Genomic DNA, 15,925 nt, shown 5'->3' with positions numbered 1-15,925 from the left:
ATGTTTGATGGATATTGATCTTTTAATTTTAATTCCTCATTTGACTACTCAATTAGCCACTTCATACTGTGCTCTTTCAAAATTTCACCGGAATCTCGTCTGGGCCGGTCGTCCTCCCCGGCTCCCCCTTCTCATCTTATGAATAACATCCCCAAATTATATAACCCTCAAACCGTCCACGACTTGCAAATTACTCTTAATCGGCCAACACAATATTCTTGCCCCCCCCCCCCCCCCCCCCTTTTTCATTCAAGAGTTTATGGAACATATGAAGGTCGACGATTAGGATAGAAGTTTAGTAAGAAGTCGGCCATTGTCTAGTTTCTGTTTCAATGTTGCTATCATTACTGTTCTACTATCTTATTCTTGATTTTAGTATCACCTGTTGTTTCATTTGCTTCGGTTACCTTATTATTTGTTGTTGCTATTGTTCTCTTCTCCATTGTTTTCAGTGTAGCTCCTTCACTGCTGTATTTGCTTTGCCTACTTGATTTTTGATATGCATTACTTGATCTGATGGTCTATCGGAAATAACTTCTCTACTTTCACAAGGTAGGGATAAGGCTGCGTACACACCACTCTCCCCATACCTCACTTATAGAATTACACTAAGTATGATGTGTTGTTGTTATTGTATTTGACATGAATTATTTTAGGATAGATTCTTTTACCGCTCGAGACATTATAAATAGTTAATTCTCTTAGGTGATTAAGAGTATTATGTCTCGGCCCCACAAAGGCAGGGGTAAGGTCTGCGTACATCCTATCCTCCTCAGACCCACTTATGGGGTCCGATGTTCACCCTGTATTTCATATTTTGATGCTCAAAAAGTACCATTCGGATGGTGCTCATGTGACTCACTGGATTTCAGTGTTGCTTGATAAGAATTTGACCTTTTGAGGAAGAGGCAGTAGCCATTTTATGTAGACAGGTTCGGAAGTTGAGATTGTTGTTGTTGGTCAAAAGTGTTATATAGAGACAATCAAGAAGTATTCACGAGGTGAAGTAATTAAGAGTAGGAGAAAGAAATTAAAAGCGCGCTCAATCAGTTATCAACTTAATCTTATTAAGTTGTAGGATGATTAATGCATAATCAAAGTGGCCTATTATATGGTTACATGGTAATTTATTTATTTTGTATGCTTTAGGGAAGTATACTTCTTTGGCCATTAAATTTAAAATTTGGACCAACGGTTTTTATTTCAGAAAGTCACTTAATTTATTTTGTAACATAAAAATCACTCAACTAATGGTAATTATCTTAGAAAGTGACACAACTTTGTTTTGTAACTGAAAAGTCACTCAACTATTGTCAGTTCTACAAAGTCACTCAACTATTACAATTTGACCTACAAAGTCACTCAAACAATTTAAGCGATATTTCCGGTAGATATTGCTGACGTGGAAAATTTTTAAAACCATTTTAAAAGAAAATAAAAAGCGATTCATTCTAGTAAAATAAAAGACGGATCAATTAATGGTTAATCAAAATAAATAGTTTTTAGTTTGAAAAAAATTGGTTTTAAGAATTTTCCACATCAGCAATATCTACTGAAAATATCGCTTAAATTGATTGAGTGACTTTGTAAGTGAAATAGCAATAATTGATTAACTTTGAAGGTGAACTAACAAAGTTGAGTGACTATATTGTTACAAAATAAAGTTAAGTAACTTTATGAGATAAATACCATTAATTGAGTAACTTTTGTATTACAAAATAAAATTGAATGACTTTCTGAGATAAAAGTTATTAGTATTAACTCATAAGTTGGATATAGCATCCACCAAAGAGATTGACTTCTACTCCCATTTTCATTGTCATGAACTTAGTACCTCAAATGATGACACTGTCATTATAAAATCAAATCCATGGGGATCTTGTGGAATGGTCAACAGATGTGTCAATAAGACGTTGTTATCAATCAGTATATTCGTCTGTATCTTTCTTCATTGACATCACTTGTTCACTTAACAATAGTAGTAATTTATTTATAATGGTTCGCGTCAATTTTCAGTTCTTGTCTTTCTTTTTAACTCTAACACCTCTAATTTTTCACAGTTCTATAAGTTTTCAGTTTTTTATAATTGTTAATTCCAGTGGTCTTATGCATATATTTGTAGTAATAACTAAGAATATAATTTATCTGGACACTCTATTCTCTCCAAATTCACTCGTGTGAATACACTCCGCATATTGTTGTTGTTTGTTTACAAGGTTGTCAAATTAGACTTGCTAGTGCTAGAGGCGTGTACTTGTCTTGCAAGTGACTTTAATTTGATAGTGCAGACAAACTATACACCTAATTCAATTCATTTATTAATTATTTATTCAACTAGTAAAAAGGTCCGCGCTTCACGCGGTTGTGAAATATAGTTTCTCTTAGAATTGTAAAAATTGAATATAAAAAATTTATCATAAATAAGTAATTAAAGATATATATACATTATGTCTTCATTTAGTTTAAAACATTTGTTTCAACCAAGAAAAAGAAAAACTACAAAATAAATGGATAAAAATAAAACTAACATGCTAACAAATATAAAAGCGATAAATTTAGTAAAAAGAACTCTATTCTCTCTCTGAGTACAGTACTGCATTTGCCTGCTACCAATTGTCTCTCTGAGAAAATTAGTACGAAATAAAGGGATATGAATAATCCCTTGACCTCTCACGATTTATGACTGAAGCAAATTAAATATATTAATTGTTAAATAACTGTAAAAGCCTAGACAGTTGCACTTGAATAATCCATTAGCATTTTACATTCTATATTCATATTTTAGAATTTATAGAGATTATTTATTACTTTTTAATTGCAGCATTATAATTGTTGCGAAAGGAAGAAATGATTAACATATCTTTAACGGAAAAAATGAAAGTAGATGCTAAAAGAAAAAAGACAAACAACTTTCTTGAGCCAAAAAGAGGTGTCATTTCACTTTTTCTGCACCTCTCTTTGGCTCAAGAGTGATTTATCTTTTTTCTCTTTTTTTTTTTGCCTTTTCTTTTAATTAATAGAGAATTATTGAAAACATATATATTTATTTGAAAAATAAAGTATAACTAAATAATTTTTGTCGTGTAAAAGAAAATGATTTGATCAAATATTTCTTCATGATTTACTATAAAACTATTACAATAGTTATAACAGGTAAAGTGGAAAATGTTTTTGCACATCAAATTTCATATACATTCTCTCATTATGCTTTTGATCATTTTCTTTAACTGATTTCAGTTCAATTCCAACTAAACCAACACAATAATTTTTAATAGCTTAAAATCTAACCCAACAAAGACCAAAAAGTAGTAATATACTGAGAAATGTTCAAGTGCCTTTGTTTTATTGTAAATGCATATTCGGAACATTTGAAATTAAATTGCTTGAACCTAATTTGATGGTTCCCATCTAATCCTGAAATGAGAAAAACAACATCCTAAACTTTAAAGAAAATAACTTGTATATTGATCAATTAAGAAAACTCATACTAAATGAGTTAAGAGAACAAAGTAAGGGAAAAACACAAAAATGAGAATAAAATCATGTACAAAGCGAAGTTCAGGGAGAAAATAAATAAAAATATAGGTCATTTCATGATGGTGAGATGACTAAAAAATTTGCTGAAAATAGATTTTGCTATGAAAAATTTGCAGAAAAATATAATTGGCTTTGTTTCTATACCTCTATCGTCTCACTATTAACCAATTCCATTATCGTTTCTCTTCAAGAGATGATGTTCAAGAAAAATTTTGATTAGAGTTTTCATGCTTCATACTCTGCCAAATTCCATGTAAAAAAGAAAAAGAGAAGATTTAATACATAATTACATGAAATAAAACACCAATCAAAAGATGAAGAATCAACACCTTCGAGTATTTCTCAAGGATAATAAACTTCTTTTCTAATATTGTTCAAAAAGTCAGCCAATGGAAGTTCGAATGCTCAGCTTTCCCCTACGAACGCTTTTAACGAAACCCAAATAAGACATTAATAATTTTCCAATCATATATGGAGAAATTATTCGATATACAATTATTGAAAATCGAAATTCCTAATGTTTGAACATAAATGATTAAAAAAATAATAACCACGCATGCCATACATGTTTACACTGTATACGACACCTCCATTTTGGATTTGAGATCCAGTGTTCGCTCGCGGCATTCCCTAGAAACACAACCCGTCAACAATGAGCACCGTCAACACCCATTTACAAAGACGAAAATAAAGATCTGATTTTTGAGTTCAAAAACTTCAAATTAGTATATATACAACCCACTTATACGTTATAGCCTTTTAGGTAAAGGAATAATGAGAGGAATTAATGATATTAATTTGAAAGGAAATGCTGGCTGTTTTAGTTTGCAACATCACGTTCTTTCCTTCTTCATTTAATATAGGTGAAAATGAAAAGTTAGAAGTTAAGGAAAAGAACAATGGTCTTAGTAACTTATTTTCTTAAATGTCTTCCACATTAATTGAGCAATGTATTTAGAAAAAAGTAGATAAAAGGCCAAAAAAAGAGAAAAAAGATAAATGTCAATAGAGGCCATAGAGAAGTGCCACATAGGATTGTCTATGCCTAGCTTTATATTATATATAAATTTCACCAACTTATGGACAGACTTACAAAACTTTTTTTCTAGATTTGTTGGACATATTCATCTATGAAATTAATTTCCCAACTTCTTTTTAGAGTTGCAACAATTTTGGATAAATTTTCGAGTGAGTTTGGATCCAACTCGTTAAAGTTTATTTGTATCGCGTTATCATAGAGAACACAAGAAGCTTATATTTGAAGGGCAAAAAGGTCAATTGTCTTGCATAGTAAATACTTCATAACTGAAACCTATTTTAGCATCAAAGAAAAAAACGGGGACAATACTTAAAGACTAGCAACAAAAAGGGATACCCCGGCCAAAAATTTGTGTTATGAATACAACCAGGAAATTACATCCAATGACCTTGAAAATTGGTGGTTTTCAATTTTTGATTCCCACTTGCTCCATAGGCAAATCCTCAAGGTCAAAAGTCAAAAGTTGTGAAGATTGAAGTTTTGCCTACGAGACAAACGAGGTCAAAAGTTCAAGACTACCACCTCCAAGACACATTCTTACTTCTTATAAATAACTTGGATACAACACTGGATCAAGCAAAGGAAGCCCAAACACAAATGACAATAGATAATATTGGGCCAGGGTAGCCCAAAAGGGGGCAATTGGCGAGAATGCCCCTCTTTTGGGCTGGTCTTTAGATTTTGCCCCTCAAAATGGTGGTCTTTAATTATTGCCCTTCCGAGCAAAAGCAACATAGTAAAAAGACATTACTATCCCTAACCGTTACATATAAAAACAAATATTGTTATTCTCAAATCCTTCTCTTCTTTCATATCGTTAACCCAGCCCAACTTCGTTCCCAATTTTTCACATTATTCAAATCGTTGTTTCAAACCAGATTTCTCAATTGATTTTGCTGCTACAACATCAGTAAAATGTACAAATCTTAATTCAACTCAATTTAACGATTTTATAGAGTTTAGATTGTTAATATTTGAAAAAAATCATCTTCTACGACCTGATTATTAAGAAACAGATGACATACAGCTCAGATTGAACATTGCGCATGATAAAATTAATCAGCAAAATAGAATTGATTGGATTTATTGCTTTGTTCTGATTTTAATTACTTTATACCTTAATTAAATCAGTATACAATGCTTATTTACTTGAAATTGTAATTATAGTAAATTCAATTTAAATCAGACAATGCTTATCGATTTAAACTTGAATTAAGGCAAACTGTGTACAAATTTAGAACAAGTATGCCGGAGGAGGAAAAAGTTCAATTTACAAAAGAGTAGAGTATGCTGTTACCGGCAATGTTCTGAACCAATTTCATAACAAGTATGCCGGAGAAGGCAAAAGTTCTAGTTTATATAGAAGTATAAATTAATCCAGTTGCGTCAATCCTCTAATTGAAATAACTGTTGCAGGCATTTGATTTAAATTGGATGAAGGTAGAGGAGGGTTTCATTTTTTTATTTTATTTTTTTTAACCAAAAACAGTTACTACATTAACATCAGCAAAACAAAAAGTGCTTATGCCGGAGGAGGCAAAAATTCAATTTACAAAAGAGTATAGTATGTCGTTACCGGCAATGTTCTGAACCAATTTCATAACAAGTATGCCGGAGAAGGCAAAAGTTCTGGTTTATATAGAAGTATAAATTAGTCCAGTTGCGTCAATCCTCTAATTGGAATAATTGTTGCAGGCATTTGATTTAAATTGGATAAAGGTAGAGGAGGTTTTCATTTTTTTTTTTAACCAAAAACAGTTACTGCATTATCATCAGCAAAACAAAAAGTGCTTATGCCGGAGGAGGCAAAAGTTCAATTTACAAAAGAGTATAGTATGCCGTTACCGGCAATGTTCTGAACCAATTTCATAACAAGTATGCCGGAGAAGGCAAAAGTTCTGGTTTATATAGAAGTATAAATTAGTCCAGTTGCGTCAATCCTCTAATTGGAATAACTGTTGCAGGCATTTGATTTAAATTGGATAAAGGTAGAGGAGGTTTTCATTTTTTTTTTAACCAAAAACAGTTACTGCATTATGTTAAGCAAAACAAAAAGTACTTATGCCGGAGAAGGCAAAAGTACAATTTACAAAGTAGCAAAGTATGCCGTTACAGGCAAAGTTCTGAACAAACTTCTGAACAAGTATGCCAGAGAAGGCAATACTTCTGTTTAGAAGCCATTAAAGTAAAATTCTACAAACCTAAAGAAACTTACACTTCACTAACATACATTTAAATATATATATGTCCACAAAACATAAAATCCTAACTTCATAAGTACCAAACTACTATCATCAGTTCTAATTTCATGTGTACCCATTCCAAATTGCCCCATCGTCAATTTGGCCAGTGTGCTGGAATAACCTCTGCCTTACAAATCACAATTCTCTTCGCATATCATCATTTTCTCTACTTAGAGCACCGTAAAAAGCCCTCAGAAAATCTATGTCTCTTTTGATATCAGCAATTTCATGAGTAATTTGCAAATTTCCAATATTAGGATGGATTTGGTTATGAAGATGGGCATGTCCATGTGCTTGCTCGTGGCCACCATTAACATGTACAATATGTTGATTTTGGTTCATTTTGTATGTGATTATATCTGGTTTTCAGAAGTAAAGTGTTTTTTTTCCTTCTTCCAAAAGTTGTGTTGGTTTATATAGAAGTATAAATTAGTCTATTTTAAATTGAAATAACTGTTGCATGGATTTGATTTAAATTGGATAAAGACATATTTTCAGTTTCATGAAAATAACTGTTGCAATTTCATTGGAATAACTGTTGCAAAAACAGTTACTCCGTTTTTGAAGAATGCTGGTAGCGGCAGAACTTCTGTTTACAAAATGGCAGAGTATGCCGTTTCAGGCATACTTCATGACTTTACATACAAAGTCTGCTGGGAAGGACAAAACTTAAATTTTCAAAACTAACAACTTAAATACATTTCATTTTGTTTTTTTCTCAAGTGAATCTCTCTTTATGCAGGAAGTTTAACAAAAAAATGACACCAAGATGCATCTACGTAGCCTTCAACGGCAAATGGGACGCCGCCTACAATTATGTTAATCATGAAACCAAGCTAATACTTGTCAATGATGGTGTAAATTTTCCACAATTCACTTAACATATATTTGCGGGGCATACACAAGATACTCAACAAAAAGAGGCCAACATATGGTTTGACACCAGTGAGAAAACATCCAAAGGGATGCGTGTAACAAACGACATTGATCTTCACACTTGCTTGTACCTGCTAAACAACAATGACAACTTCAGAAATTCCTGTTTCATATTAGAGTTCAATTCAGCTGATGCGGAGAACAACCCATTACAAGAACATCATAATGACTCTATCCTAATAACAGAAGGACAAACCATAGAGGAAATTGGCAGACAACTCTGCATTGCTTATGAAGAAGACATATCTGAAGTTGGATTGGATGACGAACAACACAGCCCTATTGGACATAACCTTGGGATTCCACATGAGCAGAGCGAGATAGTAACTCCTCACCAGACACCTTAGCAGCTACAATGGCAACCGCCCAACATTAAGCAAGTTGTAAACAATGACCTTTCTCAGCATCCAACTTCAATGAATGTTGTATCACTTACTCCGAGCATGACAGTTGAAGAGACACAAACACAGCCATGCAACAAAAGAAAGACACTAAAGAGGAAGAGGATACAAAATGATACACAAATTTTGACACCTAGTGCATCGATTGATCAAATAGAAGTTGGCATTTTATTCAAAGACAAAGATACCGTGAAAAAATGCATGAATAACATTGCAATTACTCGTCATCGACAGTACAAGGTAGAAAAGTCATGCACGCAACGGTATTACATCAGATGTGTTGACCCAACCTGCATTTGGCGTTTCCACAGTTCAAGGTTCAGAGGATCAGAACTTTTCAAAGTAGTTAACTTTGAAAAGTTAACTACTTTTCATAACCTCTGACATGAGACATAGTTGTTCAATAAATTTCATAACCTCTGACATGAGGAATGCAACTTCAAAAGTCATAGCAGAATACATTACAGACCTAGTATGCCATACACTACAAGAGATAACACCCAAATTTGTCATTGAAGAAATGAGAAGCAGATATGGCTTGCACATTGGTTACCACAAAGCATGGTGTTCCCTCCAACACGCTTATAATGTCATAAGAGGAAGCCCAGAAAATAACTACACACTTCTACCGCAATATCTTCACATGATGAAATTAAGAAATCCTGGAACAGTTGCTAACATCAAATGGACCGCTGACAATAAGTTTAAGTATGCTTTTTTCGCTTATGGAGCATCAATTGAGGGTTGGAAACACTGCAGACCAGTAATGATGGTGGATGCAACCTTCTTGAAATCAAAATACCGCGGTGTGCTCATGATAGAAGTAGCAAAAGATGGAAACAACAACATATTTCCTCTCGCATTTGGTATTGCAGACTCTGAGAATAATGAATCCTACATGTGGTTCTTCAGACACGTGAAAAAGGTGTTTGGCACGCGCAAAGACCTATCAATTCTTTCCGATCACCACGCATTAATTGCAACTGCAATCAAAGAACTGTATCCAGATACCCAGCATGGCATATGCATCTACCACATAGAGAAGAACTTGCAGAAATATTTCCCATCCGAAGCGATCCTATCACTGTTCTACAATGCAGCAAGTACCAACAAACAGGCAGAGTTTCGTACCTATATGTCACAGATACAACAAATCGACCCAAAAGCTGCAGAATACATAGAAGAAGAACCACCGGAAAGATGGGCACGTTCATTCCACACCAACAGGCGTTACAACATGCTCACAACAAACAATGTCGAGACAATGAATTTTGTATTGAGGAAAGCAAGGGAGTTGCCAATAATGGCATATATTGATTACATCCAAAACAAGCTGCAAAATTGGTTTTACCAGAGAAAATTGGATGCAACAGGACCGTCCCATGACCTGACATGTTGGGCTGAAAATATTCTGCTTGAAAAGATAAGTAGAGGCTTCACAATGAAAGTAAGTACATTTTACCAACACACACTTCAATATTAGTTTGGTGAGCAATGCATAGTTTAATTTTAACCAAACACAAAAGTTATGCTAGATAAAGGAAGAACTATGACCCTATTTTTATACTTCGTTCTGCCGGAAGGGGCAAACTCTTATTTTAACTAGCATGGAATTATGCCGGTAAGGGCATAACTATGACACTGTTTTTATGCTCACAATGAAAGTAAATAGATTTTACCAACACACACTTCAATCTTAGTTTTATGAGCAACGTATAGTTTAAAATTAACCAAACACAAAAGTTATGCTGGACAAAGGAACAACTATGACCCTATTTTATACTTAGTTCTGTCGGAAGGGGCAGACTCTTATTTTCACTGTACAGGAAGTATGCCGGAAAAGGCATAACTCTCACATAATCTGAAAATTGCCACAAAAAATATCACTCATTTATATTGTCAATTTCTACAGGTAGAAAACATAACTCCCGTCAAATTTGTTGTGAAAGATGAAGGATATCAATACAATGTAGACCTGAAGAATATGACTTGTGAGTGTTTGGAGTTCCAAACTGACGAGTTACCGTGCACACATGCCATGGCAGTTATAGACAAAAGAAGCTTGCCAAAATCTACATACTGTGCGGACTGGTTCAAGAAACAAGCCTGCCAAGAGACATACAAAGGTGAAATACTATCAGTTGGAAATCAAGACTCATGGATTATTCCACAAAACATTATGGATATTAAAATAACGCCGCCTGATGTTAAAATAAGACCTGGAAGAAAACAAACAAAAAGATATTGCCCAAGAAGAGAATCGACAAAGTACATATACAGATGTGGTAGATGCAAGTTCTTTGGACACACTAGGGCAACCTATAACCATAGTCCAGCTCTCAATCCATGTTCAAGAAGATACAGGAAGAGGAAATTGTCATCCTAACATCACACTCTTATACATGGTTTATATGAATTTATCTTGTGATTTTTGACGCATAATGCACACTCTACCTGAAAGAAATGACAAAATTTTGGTATTACTAAGACTGAGACTTCAAGCATCTTATCACACATTTATTCTTCTGTCCATTCTTTCTTTTATTATTTTCTTTTACTAAGTTGTTATCTTCTTGTTGCTGATAATAAAAAACTATATAATAGCAAGAGATAAATGTCCCTACATGAAATCTACAATTCTCTATCATAAAACATTGAGGAAAAGGAAAAAAAATCATCAACTTTAATTATCCAGTTTTATAATTTATGCCTCCTGTGGCAGGTATAACAGTTTTTGCCGGGAAAACAAAATTGGTATCTCAAAGATTACATCCTGGTAAGTTTAATAGATGTATGCCTTGGGACATAACAATATTGTTTCTCTCTGTTATTTTCATGTTTTACATTTATGCCGGAACCGGCAGGTCTTTCGCTTACAAAATAAATAAGTATGCCGTTAGGGGCATACTTATGTGCTTTGTTGTTTATAAAATATTTTAAATTGCTGGAAAATTGGATAAAACATTCAGCACAATACAATTAACACTAAATAAAATATTTCATTCATTCATAGCAAAATTTCATTCATACAAATATTGGAGAAGAAAAAAAAACAAAAAAAAAAATAACAAAAACATAAACTAAAAATAAAAATTCATTCATACTAAAACAACAATTATGGTGTCTCAACTAATCCCAATAAAATGCGTTCTGACTGTTCAAAAAAGTTAAAAGGTTTTGTCTTTGTTGCTGGTTGTAGCAAGTTCTCTGAACTTAATTTCTGCCGGAAAGGGTGGAACTTCTGTTCATAAAATGAGAAACTATGTCGACCCCGGCAAACTCCTATTAAATAACCACCATAAATTTGGTTTTCAACAAAATAACAGCATTCCGTCACAAATAATCCCCAATAAATGCATTTTGACTGGTCAATAACTTCAAAGGGTTTGCCTTTGTTGCTGGTTATGACAAGTTTTCTGAACTTAAATTCTGCCGGAATGGGCAGAACTTCTATTTACATAATGAGAAACTATGCCGACCCCGGCAAACTTCTATTACATAACAACCATGAAGTTGTGATGGAAAGGGTATAACTTGGATTTTCAACAAAATAACAGCTTTTATGAACAAAGAAGTTGAGCTTAAAAATGAACACCATCAAATTACAAAGGGGCTTAAAGTTGAAATTTATAACACAAACAAACTGTACAATCTTATAACATTTACAAAAAACACAAGGGCGCACGAAAAAAAATATTACATAGTGCAAAAATAACTAAGACAAACTATTTCTTTCCTTTCTTCACAGATCTTGCTCAACTAAAACAAACTATTTTTTTGCTTTCTTCACAAATGTTGCTCTCTTTTTCATGTCATACTCACACTCCATATCATTATGCTCATGATAATCACTTCCAGCTGTATCTGGTGGCGTGTCATAACCCTTTTTCAGCTTATCTTTCCCATGACAAACCAAATTGATTGACCACTCTTTCATGTAGTGCATCAAACCAGAACCATCCCAATCAGCAGGATTTTGACCGCTAATCATCATATCAGCAAACTTGATCAAAAAAAGACTACAATTATAATCTCTGAAAGACATAAAAGAGAGATGTTTTAGAACAACAGAAAAGCAAAAACAATAAAAAAAATAAAAATCCACAAAAAACAACGGAAAAAGCTAAAAAAAATATAAGAATGAAATGTACGATCCTTGCTTTGGACATGCAGCCCAGGTATATGTCAGATTACTGAAGTTATTGTATGATGGCCTGAATAATTGAAAATCATTGACCATCAACAACTTAGGGATCATACCACAGTAGGCCTCGACAATGCGAACCAAATGATCATCATTATGATTGAGTGAGTTATAAACTACCAGTTTACGCTCATCAATCATGAAAACAATAAGTACATAGTGAGAAATTGCTTTAGGATCATCATATCCTGGGCGAATAGGAATTAATACCCTGTCGACATTCTCCCATGACTGTTATACCCCATTTAAAACGGGTTAAAGTAGAGTACAACATATTGGAGATTCCTAAATTGCTTTGTTTTAAGGAGTCGCCACCTAATTGATTTTAAGGTGAATTAGGGCACCTAATTATTAACTAAGGTAAAAATAGCTAAACCTCCGTTAATGATCTACTTAATTTGTGATTCTAGGTAAGGGTTCTAATTATCCTAAAGGGAAGGGGTTAAGCATCCTCTAGGATCCGTTAACTACGGTTATCCGGCCAAACTTAGGTTAATTAATTAAAGTGAAATATAATTCTTAATTTAATAAAATAGCTTGTACATATTACTAAGGTTTTAAAGGAAATATAATAATGCCATTTAAACTAACTTGTAGAAAAATATATTAATTTGCATAAAGAAAATGCTTTTAAAAATGAAATTTATAAATGCTGTTAAAACTTTGAATAAAATAGTAATGCTATTTAAAAATAAGACTTGTAGAAAAATATAATAATTTGCATAAGAGAAGATTTTAAATTCTAAATAGAACTTAAAGATATTGCTAAGACCTTAGAGAATATAGTAATGCTATTCAAAATAGGATTCGTAGAAAATAGAATAATTTGCCTATGAATAATAGCTTTTTAAGAGAAGATCTAACAAACGTGAACTTTAGATAAAAAATTATATTATATGAATATTGCGATGTAGAAAAGCCTAAACTTATTTTTATATGATAAAAAGGGCGTGAGTTTCTTTCTCTTTTATTAACTTTTATTTAACTATATTCGGCTAAAATATGTGAAATCGGATTAATCTAAAATGTTTATAAAATGATACTAGGATTAATATTTACATATTAGTGACGCGTTGAACATTTTTAAGATAGTAAAATAAAACATGATTCCCTTAACTCAAAGTATGTAGCCATGTTATTTTGAAAATCAACTATTCTAATGAAGACAAATACTATAAGTAAAGGACATGAAGAGGATGAAACTTATGGAATTAATCGTTAATTTTCCTTATATTAACTACCTGTTATTAAAGCTAAAACCCACTAATGTCGCTAAGGTTCATCTAAATTAGCAAAACAAAGTATTAGTCATACCAGTTAAATGCAAAAAGATAAAATAGAGGAGCAAGTAAGTTAAATGGGCTTAGCCTATTTTCAAGACTGCCATGATCATGCTACTATTGGGCTTCGGCCCAGTAATTTCATTGAAGGGCCGCGGCCTGTTGCTGCTGTATGGGCTTAGCCCAGAATATATTTTATTCCGCTGCGGGTATGGGCTGGACACGGAGAAGATTTCGTTGGGCTTCTTCGAGTGCAGCGAATCTGAGGTGTGGGGGTTTCCAATCTACCTCGAAGACTACCAAATCCGAGCTTGCGATGCTCAGATTCGAAGCAATACCAAGACAAACAAAACCAAAAATGACTTGATATTTTGACTCAATATTAAAACAAGATTATAACGGCTAAAGGAACTGATATTTCAGAGTATTCCTAGGCGGCTAAACTTATGCTTTGCGTAGGGGGAATTTTGCGGCTGAAAACTTTAATATTTTTTAGGGAATTTCGGTGATCAAAAGAACCCCCCTAAACGATTCAACTAGAGATTATTTATAGGGTTTAGCTATGGTTTGCTGGGGTTGGAAAATTGAAAATTAGGCGGGATTTTTTAGGCTCAACGTTCAGATTTCAGACCTTGAATCAGAAAAATCAAGAAGTAGACAAAAACTATTCAAACTTTTGTACCCGAAAAATCAAAAAGGGACTGATAAGAAAACGACTTCTCCTTCACAAATCGACAAAACCCATTAAAAATGGTTTCAGATTTAAAGCGGGGGGGAAGAAAACAAACACTCAAACTCGTCAACGGTTGAAAAGGGACCGACTATTAATTTCTCTTTCCTTAAACGGCCATGCATGGCCTGTGTCCAACGAAGGGCCCTCTGTCGTTTTGCTATGTTTATCGACGAAGAGAGAGAGGAAGAGGAGAGAGGAGCGAGGAGAAGGGGGGGCGGATGAAGAAGAAAGAACCCTAATGGTTCTTTTGTTAAATGACGAGGGCGGGTCGGGTCGAATGTGGTTTGTGGGTTGGGTCGGTTGAAGAGGTGGGCTGAGTGGTTTTGTTTAAATGAATGGTGGGCTGGATTGGTCCGAAAATGTTTATGGGCTGGTCGATTTAGGTATTAAAATGTGGGTGGGTAATGAATTGGTCTCATACGGATTGGGCTGATGAATTAAAATATGGACTGGATGAAAGAAATAATTTGGGCTTCTAAATTTAAACAAAAACCTATTTTAATTAATTATATAGTAACGGGTGTCGAAATTAATATAAAAGTATATATTTATTAGTGCTCGGGTAAAAATAAAACTATATGACGTTGTAATAGCCGTGCAATAATTATTTTTTGAAAGTCAACAATAAATAAATGCTATTATTTATTTGTGCGAAAATAAATGCGATGCGTGTGCGTAATGCGGTAAAAATGCTGAAACGATTATAATGCAAATTATGATAATACTGGTAATAATAATAACAAAATAATAATAATAATAATAATAATAATAATAATAATAATAATAGTAATAATAATGATAAGGATAAGTAACAAAATAATAACAGCTAGTGACTGCAATAGAATAATGAAACGCTGGTATTAATAAAAGCTAATAATTATAGTAAAAATATGAATATATATTTCTCAAATTGCCAAAAAATATTAGAAGCGTAAATAGATATTTTGGAGGAAAGGTGGGACAAAATTGGGTGTCAACAATGATATACCACATTTTCCTCTTCGCCCATACACAATATTATTCAGCAAAAATGCATCATCACTGCCGCCAGCAAACCAGTGGTAATTAACCGGGTCTTCGTAGTATCTATTGATGTCAAATTGCACAAGCTGATCAAACATCATATCTACGGTTGTGTACTTAACAGCATTGGCAGCTGGAGGATGATACATCATTTTCTTCCTTAAATAATATAGCATCACATCAATATGCTGTGTTAAGGGAAAAAAATAGTGATTCAGCGATAAACAAAAAAGAAAGGAAGCAAGAAGCAATAACTAATAGAAAAATAAGAAAATAAAAAGTAAAAGACAATCACGAACCTCATCATTAAGCGCATAGACATCATGGTACAGCTCCAAAAAAAACATCCTATATTTTGGCTTAAAATCACCCAACTGATAAACTCCACTAAGTTGGTTCAACTTTGCAGCATACATTACCTCGTCTTCAGCCCTGATTAAAGAAAAGGGAACAAAAATTACAAAAATACAGGCAGAAGTTTGGTTCATAGAAAGGGAAATTTATGAACAAGTTTTGAACAATATGCCGG

At 33.4% G+C, this 15,925-nt stretch overlaps 1 protein-coding gene across 1 annotated transcript; it reads left to right on the top strand.

Annotated features, from left to right (window-relative positions):
• The first annotated feature begins 8,580 nt into the window (after window positions 1–8,580).
• On the top strand, window positions 8,581–11,407 carry LOC132644449 (protein FAR1-RELATED SEQUENCE 5-like). The gene is made up of 3 exons (XM_060361043.1): window positions 8,581–9,500; window positions 10,879–10,932; window positions 11,356–11,407. The coding sequence occupies exons 1-3, from the start codon at window positions 8,581–8,583 to the stop codon at window positions 11,405–11,407; spliced, it is 1,026 nt and encodes a 341-aa protein (XP_060217026.1).
• The last annotated feature ends 4,518 nt before the right edge of the window (window positions 11,408–15,925 follow it).

The sequence above is a fragment of the Lycium barbarum genome, chromosome 6 (assembly GCF_019175385.1).
Source record: "Lycium barbarum isolate Lr01 chromosome 6, ASM1917538v2, whole genome shotgun sequence".
Classification (NCBI taxonomy): domain Eukaryota; kingdom Viridiplantae; phylum Streptophyta; class Magnoliopsida; order Solanales; family Solanaceae; genus Lycium; species Lycium barbarum.
The sequence above is the reverse complement of the archived record's forward strand: the minus strand, read 5'-3'. Positions and strand labels throughout refer to the sequence as shown.